Here is an 11,297-nt window from a genome sequence, read left to right on the forward strand (position 1 = left end):
GTAATGCGTCCAGACTGTTATGTGAAAATTCTTAACGCTTTTTAAAGAAAACAATTGTTCGTTTCTTTCTACAGTGAAGGAATCAACAAGCTGCTCCCTCGGTGGGAGAAATATGTTTGTCGCAAGCATGACTACGTCGAGAAAAAATATTTGGACATGAAGAATAAAGATGTAGAATGTTATTGAAGTTACCACATAAAAATTCGGAGGGATTACTTTTCAGCACGCCCTCGTATGAGGGTACACCGAGACTAAACGTAATTTACTTTCTTCGAATGAATTAAAAGTTGACTATGGAGCATACGGATGGTAGTCAGAAACTACATTTCCTGCCCCTACCTTTCTTGCCCGTATATACGACATTATAAATCTCTGTGGATGGATAAAACTCTCGAGGAGAAAACTAAAGAGGAACTAACAAGGATTTAAGCTCAGTAATACAGCTAGAAACTTCCAATATAACACACTAAATTTTCTTCCCTATCTTCTTATTTCATAATGTCAACTACGCTGGCAAAAGTATTTCCGGTAGAGTATTTTGGCGTCCTTTAGATATTTTGCAATACTAATCACACCAAAGTAATGAGACAACACTGCAAAACTTTATCGGTGGAAAAGTCACTCCAAAATACATCGAATGCAGTTTCTGGTTTAATTCTCAAAGTATTAACATCCATTGACTCGAAACGGATCGCGTCAGAGATGCGTTCTGCGAATGAAAGCCAGTTTTGGTCTCACTTAAAAAATTTATCATCCCACACTCGCCCGCACTATCAGGTTGATACCATGGTGACTTAGTGTGAGCAGATCCCTTCGCCTGGTACACATCGGGGTAGCCGAGCGATCCCCGCACAAATAGAACACACCATACACTATAATCAAAGAACAAATCCTATTTATTAAAAATCTACTTACTAACATATTTCATTTAATCTTAAACAGAAACGTCGATTTCGCGGGAGACCTTATGCTTGCGAAAAATGGACGTTTTATTTAGATAACTTATTTTAAAAATATTTCTGTTGTGTTCTCGATGTTTAGAGCGAAGCTTGTAGTTTCAAACAATTTCAGGACCTGATCACGACGATACTTGTCCCAGAAAGTTCCAAATTCTCTGTAGTTTGGACGCTCACCCTCACCATACAATTAAATGGTAATCCGGCCGGTTCCGACTGAATACCACTGCAAAAGAAATTTCAGAATTATTAACATCAATTTCAAATTGACTTAAGTCACTACATCCACTGCCTCTTATAGCGTGTAGGTAGAACGTAGATTACGACTACTTGCACTGTCAGTAACGCTGGAACCGATGGAACACAAAGGCGTTTCCAGAGATCGGTGACGACGTTCACATACATTAGCACTTGGAATATTTTAAGAGTTTACCAACAACATTGTTTTGGAATTCATAAGATCAGAAACGATGGCAGAGTTATCGGACACCGCCCGGTGCACCACGCGGCAGCAGCGCACACGTCGGGCGGATTTAGGCGCTGCGGCTTTGGTGTTGATTGGACTGCGCATCCCCCCGGATACACATTGCGGCTGGCGGCGATGAATTTTTGATGCGGAGGCGGGGCGTTCGCCTCCTTGCTGTCCAGGGACGTGGCCCCAAATTGCAAGCTGCAGACCTGCCCGGCGCATCAAGCCGCTGCTCGCCCATCGCGAATGGGAAGATTCCTTCCTAACACAACGGCGATGTCCAAATGTACTATGCTGCCAGGAGCTATAAGAAATGAATTAAGGAGACAAGTCAAGAATGATATCAACGAAAAAGTTGCAAATTTTGCTGTTTTTACTCACTCGATGTTTAGTTTCGGACCGAGACCTATTTTCAAATCATCATCAAAAATGGTATTTCCGAAGATGTGCAACGAACATGGTTTTCATGTCTTCGGGAATACTAGGCGTGTTTTTTTTAAGTAAGTACCATTTTGAAATTTAAAAAAAAGACGTGCTAAGATATCTCAATAATTTTGTTTTTATATGAAAGCCTGTACCTTAATCTACTTTTCTACATAACTTGCGTCAATATTGAGGCACTTGTCATAACGTTGTACCAGTTTTTGAATACCCTCCTCATAGAAGACTGCCGCCTGACTTGTTAACCAATGCATCACCACTGTTTTGACTTCCTCATCATCTTGAAGTCGCTGACCGCCCAGGTATTTCTTCAAGTGCAGGATCAGAAGGTAGTCACTGGGCGAAAGATCGGGGCTGTACGGAGGATGATCTAGAATTTCCCATCGAAAAGATTTGATGAGATCTTTGGTCTGATACGCCACAAGCGGACGGGCATTGTCTTGCAGCAAAACGATGCCCTTGCTCAATCTGCCACGTCTTTTGCTTGAACGGCGCAGATTGTGCAGTGTCTTACAGTAAGCTGCTGCATTGATTGTCACATTACGATGCTGAAATTCCACAAGCATTACTCCTTTTCAGTCACAAAAAACTGTGCACACGATTTTGCGGGCAGAAATTGGTTGCTTAAACTTCACTTTTCTGGGCGAATCTGACCTCCGTACAGCCCCGATCTTGTGCACAGTGATTACCATCTGTTCCTGCACTTAAAGAAACACCTGCGCCGTCAACGTCTTCAAGACGATGACGAAGTCAAAACACTGGTGATGCAGTAATTAACAAAATGGCTCTGAGCACTATGCGACTTAACTTCAAAGGTCATCAGTCGCCTAGAACTTAGAACTAATTAAACCTAACTAACCTAAGGACATCGCACACATCCAAGCCCGAGGCAGGATTCGAATCTGCGACCGTAGCGGTCGTCCGGCACCAGACTGTAGAGCCTAGAACCGCACGGCCACTCCGGCCGGCAGTAATTAACAAGTCAGGCGGCAGACTTCTATGAGGAGGGTATTCAAAAACTGGTACAACGTTATGACAAGTGCCTCAATATTGGCGGAAGTTATGTAGAAAAGTAGATTAAGGTACAGGTTTCATATAAATATAAAATTATTGAGATATCTTAGCACGTGTTTTTTTTAATTTCAAAGCGGTACTTACTTAAAAAAACAAGCCTCGTATCATTTTTGACCATATTACGATGATGTGGAAATGGTACTCGGTCCGAAACTAGTAATCGAATGAATATTAAATTTGCAACTTTGGACTGGTTTTCGTTGTACTGATTAACAGAAGCTGCTGACCCACAGCTGATCCAGAATGCTGGAAGTTCGTAAAGTCTCCATCCCATTTTTCGAATCCTGATAAATTTGACACCGATACAAGATTTCCGCTGTTGCCGAAAACGAATTACCCCACGGTACTCCAGTTTATCCATGCGCTGCGCCATGTTGGTTTGGATCCTCTAGTGACGTTCTACGATACTGTCGAGCGGACAGTTAAGACATATACCTGAAAATCTAAGACAATACTGGCCATTAAAATTGCTACACCAAGAAGAAATGCAGATGATAAACGGGTATTCATTAGACAAATATATTATACTAGAACTGACATGTGATTACATTTTCACGCAATTTAGATGCATAGATCCTGAGAAATCACTACCCAGAACAACCACCTCTGGCCGTAATAACGACCTTGACACGCCTGGGCTTTGAGTCAAACAGAGCTTGAATGGCGTGTACATGTACAGCTGCCCATGCAGCTTCAACACGATACCACAGTTCATCAAGAGTAGTGACTGTCGTATTGTGACGAGCCAGTAGCTCGGCCACCATTGACCAGACGTTTTCAATTAGTGAGAGATCTGGAGAATGTGCTGGCCAGGGCACCAGTCAAACTTTTCTGTATCCAGAAAGGCTCGTACAGGACCTGCAATATGCGGTCGTGCATTATCCCGCTGAAATGTAGGGTTTCGCAGGGATCGAATGAAGTGTAGAGCCACGGGTCGTAACACTTCTGAAATGTAACGTCACTGTTCAAATTGCCGTCAATGTGAGCAAGAGGTGACCGAAACGTGTAACCAATGGCACCCCATACCATCACGCCATGTGATACGCCAGTATGGCGATGACGAATACACGCTTCCAGTGTGCGTTCACCGCGATGTCGCCAAACACGGATAAAACCATAATGACGCTGTAAACAGAACCTGGATTCATCCATTCGTGCACGCAGGTACGTCGTTGAGTACAACATCACAGGTGCTCCTATCTGAGATGCAGCGTCAACCATAATCACAGCCATGGTCTCCGATCTGATAGTCCATGCTGCTGCAAACGTCGTCGAACTGTTCGTGCAGATAGCTGTTGTCTTGCAAACGTCCTCATCTGTTGGCTCAGAGATCGAGACGTGGCTGTACGATCCGTTACAGCCATGCGGATAAGGTGCCTGTCATCTCGACTGCTAGTGATACGAGGCAGTTGGGATCCAGCTCGGCGTTCCGTATTACCCTCCTGAACCAACCGATTCCATATTCTGCTAGCAGTCATTGGATCTCGAACAACGAGAGCAGCAATGTCGCGATACGATAAACCGCAATCGCGATAGGCTACAATGCGACCTTTATCAAAGTCGGAAACGTGATGGTACTCATTTCTCCTCTTTCCACTAGGCTTCACAACAACGTTTCACCAGGCAACGCCGGTCAACTGCTGTCTGTGGTATGAGATATCGATTGGGAACTTTCCTCATGTCAGCACGTTGTAGGTGTCGTCACCAGCGCCAACCTTGTGTGAATGCTCTGAAAAGCATCTACTTCCTTTCGGTTAAATTTCGCGTCTGTAGCACGTCATCTTCGTGGTATAGCAATTTTAATGGTCAGTAGTTTATAATATTCTTGGGTATGCGAGGGCTGTTCAATAAAGAACATACTTTTTTTGTTTTTTTTATTTTTGTCCCCATGGTTTCTCGAGCTGGAATTTAATGATATACTGCTAGCCTAATTTGTAGTAAATACTTCGTAATACTTTGACTGTTGCCACCCCTGGTCCACGCCTGTGAGAGACAGGGAAGCTGTTCAGTATCGCCTGCCACAAGAATGGAGCTGACTCGCGATCAACAATATGCGGCTTCTAAATTCTGCTTTTCTTACAAGTCTTCAGTTGAGGCCTATGCAATGCTACGGGAGATCTGTGGAAAGTCTTTCCTACAGCACAGCTCGAAGATGATTTAAATTGTTTCAAGGGCAAAAACAGTCAGTTTCGAAGGAAGATGGACTTCTATTTCGAAAGTAAACAACACCGCTGTTGTCTGTGTTAGAGAAAGTAGACAAGAAACTTTACGAACACTTCTTGGAATATTGAAAATTTCACTGGATGGGTAGTAAAGGTAATTTCTCAACAAACATTATGATCACTATTGAAAAGCCCTCGTATATATACAGGATGTAACTGGTACAGGTGCAGATATTTCTGTAGGTGACTTAGGACGAAGTACCGAACAAGATTATATAATTATAGCCTTAGGACCAGCACGTTGGTTAATATCTGCAATTATATGTTGCAGGAGCAAGCCATTAACGTTTATTTTCTCTTGTGCAGCAGGTCGGGTGCTGAAGTGTGGATGGGTGGATACAAAACCTAAAGTCCATACTGACAGGTGTAGTTACTGGTGTATTTATGACTGCAGAAAACATCAGGTCGTAAAGTTGTGTTTATGGGAAGACTGTGCAATGCAGAGAAAAAACAGCCACACAGGAGGTGTTGATGTATTAAGGTACGACACATAAAAATATCTGCATTTATAACCGTTATACCTTGTATAATAATCGTAACCGTCTAGTAAATCATAACTATGTTTCTCGCAATGGTATCCTGCGGCATTTATCAATACAGAAGTCTGATGTACCTGAGAGGACGAAAGTTAACGTCAATGTAAGACGATAATTTAGCATCTCACCATTTTACTTCGTGGCTATTGCGTAAAACTAGAGTTATCTGCATAAATGGTTTTGTTTGGTGACTGCATGTTAGGGTGCATCTGTTTAATATTAAAGAATGGACAGCCACCCGATGAAATCATGACTCTGAAAACACGTGGCTACGTGTTTTCGTTGTTTTTACCCAGTTGTATGCTAAATAAATATAATCACCACTGGCTTAACAACCGCTACACCAATCGATGCGATTGGTGATATTAAAACGTTCGAAAACTAGTTTACGGAAATAAAGTGACTGATATCACTCATCTGCATTCACAGTGAAAGACGTTCAAAGGTGTGAGATCAGCTAGTTTTCAATAATATTGTCAAGTCTTGTGAACAGAAATAGAAAGCATCAGACTCGTGTAGAAACTGGGTCAAAGCCCTTGCGGCTTCGTGTTGCAATCACGTCGTAAACTGGGGCCCGACGTTTGTCGAAAATATTCCAACTAATGGATACCCTCGCCAACGAATGTCACGCTTCGGAACGTGTGAAGTCGGCGCCGATAGATAGGTTCTGGATGTTGGATTTTGAACTGAACAGTGTGGGACAACGGTCTGTGCGGGCAAGCGGAAGCTGAATCGTTTTAACATGCTTGTTCTGAGATCCTGGGCATTCGAGATGGCTGCGGTGAACGCAGTTATTTATGCAAATGTAACCCTTAGCTGTCTAAATGGCAAATACTTCACAGAACTGTCTCATAAGTAACTGAATGCAGTATATGCTCAAGATTATTCTCGCCTAACACTTTTAGTTCCCGACGTTCTCGCAAGGTGGCACATGCAAGTGAGTTATCCCATCAGTAATCATTAAGTCGATTTAATTTTCTCATTCTGAGAATACTGAAGGGCGATCTATTTAAAAAAAAAACCACGGTCACTCAAAATACTTCTTTATTTAAGACAACCAGTTTCAACAGACTATGCCATATCTTCAGGTATTAGAATCTTTTGTTATAAAACATGTTAATTCTAGGCTGAATCTCACTCACGAAATGTATGTGGATAAAAAACATCACTTGTAGGAGATTTGTCATAACTAAACTATGTAAAAGCATAAAACACCATGTGCAAAAGGCCATATCCGTACACGTAGTGCTCACAGGTGCTTGTTAAATCATGCATGGTACACAGTAGCACATCTGTTTACATAGCATATGTATATAAAAAACTTTGTGCAGAAGGCAATGTCCATACATACGTTTCTCACAGTTGCGTGTTACATCATGTAAACACGGTTCACAATAGCACATCTGTTTACATAGCATATGTAAACAGACGTTCTATTATGTGCCAAGTTTATATTATGTAAGAAGCAACTGTGAACAATGTGTGTATGAACATAGCCTTTTACACACGGTGGTTTTTTATGTAAATTTTAGCGATTACAGACCTTTTACAAGCGTCTATTTTTACCCTTTTGACGTCTTGTGCGTGAGATTCAGCGTAAAATGAACATTCTTTACAAAAAAGGTTTTAAGACCTGAAGAAGACAGTGTAGTCTGTTGAAACCGGTTGTCATAAATAAAGAAATATTTTATGTGAACTTGGCCGATGAATGGTTTTGTACCATCATGAAGTCGTATAACGGTGCAGGACGTGCGTAGTATTGTTCACGGTTTCATAAATTCAGACCGCTGCTACATTTGAGAGACAATTCGGCATTAAATATCGCAAGCAACTACCTAAATTCAAACTGTTATTAATTAGTATATCGCTAAGGACGCCTGGTCAGAGTCGGTCAGCAATCTCTGACACTGTCATTGAACAAGGTCGGCAGTCTTATATTCGTAGAGTGGGAAAATTAACGAGACATTAAAAACGAATTCTTTGTTCCTCCACTTCTTGGAAACGTTGAAGAGCTGTAACAGTTGATAACACAACCGCTTGTCATCGTACGTCAAGACTTACATCAGAGGACTTGGCAGCAAGTGGGCAGATAGGACACATCGTGTTACAAAAGGTAGACACGCTTGACATTTGTAGAACAATTGAAGATATATTGCATTCAGTGCTGTATCAAACACTTTTGTAAGTTATATATCTTTTTCACAAGTAAAGATTTTTTTTTTTTTTTTTTTGTATAGATTACTTATACACACCTTGTATTCTGCGGCCGACAAAAAGGCGTGAAGGCTTTCTTTGTGTGTGCCTTGACTCGCAGGCAGTGTTTCACTCAGTTTTTGTTTCGTTGACTTCAGCGTTTGGGAATTGTGGGAAATTAACTCTTACGTAAAACAAAAGCTATTTCTAAGCGATACATGTGTTTAAGATTAGTTATTCAAGCGGTGAGTGATTTTGACTTTTTCTTGCTCTGGTTGCGTTAGGATTTTACAGTTAACGGATGTACCTTCTGATCGAATTTGTTCTCCACAATCACTTTGTTTAATCACTGTGTCGTGGATCAAATATTCAATACGTTATTATAACATCAAATCAGCAACAGTTACATCAATTTTTGAAAATCATTTAAACAAAACGTTTACCCATTTTGGAGTATTATAAATAGCTGTACGCCGTACCTTCTTGGCAGGTAGTAACTGTAGTAGTGTTAGACAATACGGTTGCTGTCAACAAGTATGGGCCTGAAGATGGTGTTGTAACAACATCGAAACTAGTAACTAATGAAACCAACACATTAATACAGCTGGAGGAATTTCGTCATTTTTTAACATACATTATTTAATGTCGCTCCCGCCTTCTCATAAGTGTCAGGCTCACGCTCGATATCTGCAGTAGAAAAAAGCTATCGAAAGCTCGATGGTTTTACTGGATGTGACTGTAAAACAGATAACACATTATTCTGTATCACTTAAGTATTTTGTTTTAACTACGAGAGCTTGGAGACATTGTGACGCGTCTTACTGGAGGATGTAATTGTAGCATTCTTTGCGCTTCCCAGTACAAACAACCAAGTACGCCAGTACCAAGTTATCGTTGCAGGTGAGACACGTAGCGAGAGCAGATTAAAATAGGTACCGTAGGTGTTGAACAGGTCAGTTTTCTTTTCCATAGTGTGCTATGTTCATGACGAACTGTACTTTGGTTTTGGTAGGGGTCAAACATTTGTACAGGTACTTGTATTGGTGTTCGGTATTAACCATTGTCAAAGACATGCGTTTCCATTATTTTGAGCTGGTCAGGGAGAATAAAGTAGTATAATATTCATCGCGTCAGTTGGTGTCCCATCCGTGGGTGGGATGCAGAGTGTGAGACGTGGTGGCTACTCACCGGCTCGCGGCACGTAGAGGTTGAGGTAGAGGCAGTCCTCGCTCTGGTTGGCGAGCAGCGGCAGCAGCAGCTCGAGCTGGCGCAGGCGGCCGCGCGGGAAGCGCAGCAGCGCGTCGCTGCGGTTGGAGATGTCGGGCGTGCGCTGCGGGCAGACGGGCGACAGCGCGTCGGCGAGGCGCGTGTGCCTCCACGGCGACGGCGTCAGCGGCGGCATGTAGCGCAGCGCGCCCACGGGCGGCGACGCGTACGGCACGCCCAGGAAGGCCTCCACCGTCTGCTGCAGCACCAGGCCGCGCACCGGCCCGTACTTGGTCCGCACGACGCGCGTGCTGTACTTGGGGGGCGGCGCCGCGCCCGCCGCCGGCACCAGCGTCGCGGCGGCGAACGCCAGCAGCAGCAGCACCAGCGGCAGCAGCGGAGGCGGCGGGGGCGGCGGCGGCGGCGGGGGCGGGCCGGCGGGGGCGGAGGCGGAGGCGGCGGCCGCGCGCCGCATGCTCAGCCCGGGCCGCTGCCCCCTGCGGGCCTCGCCGCCACCATGGCCGCCGCGCTCAGCCGCGGGCCCTCACCGCCATCACGACGGCGAGCCCCGCCTGCCGACACACAGGGCCGACCACACGCTATTAGCTTTCATTATTTATCTAGTGGACTCCAGCATTCTGCACAACCTGTAAACACGTCATTCAAGTTATCCAAGGTTTGTACGCAAAAAAAATAAAAATTTTTTTGACCTGGGGCATAGGGTAATGCAGGAAACGCTGATTAATCAGGGAGGATGCCAAGATTGCAGCCTCTCTTCTTTGGCAAATACACTGCCGGAAAAAAAGTAAACCTGGGAAGACGACGTCAGTTTTGATCCGATGATGGCATACGCCACATGCCCCTCCTTGTGCATGATATTCAACAGGCTCTAGATACCGGCTCCCAGGTTCATGCCATATCCCTCGACTTTCGAAAGGCGTTTGACTCAGTTCCGCACTGTCGCTTGCTACAAAAAATGCGCCTTTACGGTCTATCCAATGACATATGCGGTTGGATAGAAAGTTTTCTAACAGACAGGGAGCATTATGTCGTTCTCGGCGGGGTAAATTCAATGGAAACAAGAGTAACTTCAGGTGCGCCCCAGGGCAACGTAATAGGTCCTCTGCTTTTTACGATTTACATAAACGATCTGGTTGATGGCATTGACAGCGGCATTAGACTGTTTGCCGATGATGCCGTAGTCTACAGGAAAGTAGTATCACACGAAAGGTGTGAACATATCAATGAGGATTTGCAGAAAATAAATGCGTGGTGTAATGAATGGTAGTTATCTCTCAATGTTAGTAAGTGTAACCTACTACGTATAACAAGGCGAAAATCCCTATTAATGTATGATTACAAAATAAATGATCAGTCTTTGGAAGCGATAATATCAGTCAAGTTTCTGGTTGTGACTATTGGAAGTGATCTCAAATGGAATGATCAATTACACAAGTAACGGGTAAGCTGAACTCTAGATTGCGGTTTATTGGTAGAATCCTGAAGCGATGCAGTCCTTCAACAAGGGAGATAGCTTACAATACGTTAATTCGTCCAGTCTTAGTCTATTGTTTGTCTGTGTGGGACCCTTACCAGTTGGATCTGATTCAAGAGATTGAGAAGGTCCAAAGAAGAGTGGCAAGATTCGTGATCGGTACATTTAGCCATCACGAGATCGTTACAAATCTCATAGAAAGTTTGAAGTGAGACACACTTGCAGACAGACGACGCGATGAACAGAAGGGGCTGCTCATTAAATTCCGAAATCCAATCTTCACCGAGGATGTAGAGCATATTACCACCAACTTTCAAAGAGCGTAATGATTTTCCCTCGCGCGATCCGCAAGTGGAACAGAGGGGGGGGGGGGGGGGGGGGGAGATATGACTAGCGGCGATTATGCCCTCCGCCACACACCGCTTGGTGGCTACCGGAGTATATATGTAGATGTAGATGGGAGACAGTGGATCTACTGTAAATAGTTTCAACGCCGTCCGCCAACAGATAGCATAGAGGCATATCCACCTGAGCGCCGTTTGTGTCTACCCTCTAACAATGAATGCTCACAGTCAGAAGTCTCAGGCTGGTGCAAATGTATGAAGCAAGTAGGAAAACTTGCCACAGAGATGCACCCTTGCCTCCTGCATCCAACTAATCGAATTTCAAATGGGTCAAATTCTGGACTTTAGTGTGGTGGGGTGG

At 43.9% G+C, this 11,297-nt stretch overlaps 1 protein-coding gene across 1 annotated transcript in view; it reads right to left on the reverse strand.

The window, feature by feature from the left end:
* Window positions 1–9,651, reverse strand: part of LOC126365525 (neuroligin-4, X-linked-like) — a 39,484-nt gene extending 29,833 nt beyond the window's left edge. The window contains exons 1-2 of the mRNA XM_050008157.1: window positions 9,646–9,651; window positions 9,080–9,413 (exon numbers count right to left, since the gene is read on the reverse strand). Coding sequence (XP_049864114.1) covers window positions 9,080–9,413; window positions 9,646–9,651 — 340 coding nt within the window. The remainder of the gene's footprint in view (window positions 1–9,079; window positions 9,414–9,645) is intronic.
* Between the last annotated feature and the right edge of the window lie 1,646 nt (window positions 9,652–11,297).

The sequence above is a fragment of the Schistocerca gregaria genome, chromosome 1 (assembly GCF_023897955.1).
Source record: "Schistocerca gregaria isolate iqSchGreg1 chromosome 1, iqSchGreg1.2, whole genome shotgun sequence".
Taxonomy (NCBI): Eukaryota; Metazoa; Arthropoda; class Insecta; order Orthoptera; family Acrididae; genus Schistocerca; species Schistocerca gregaria.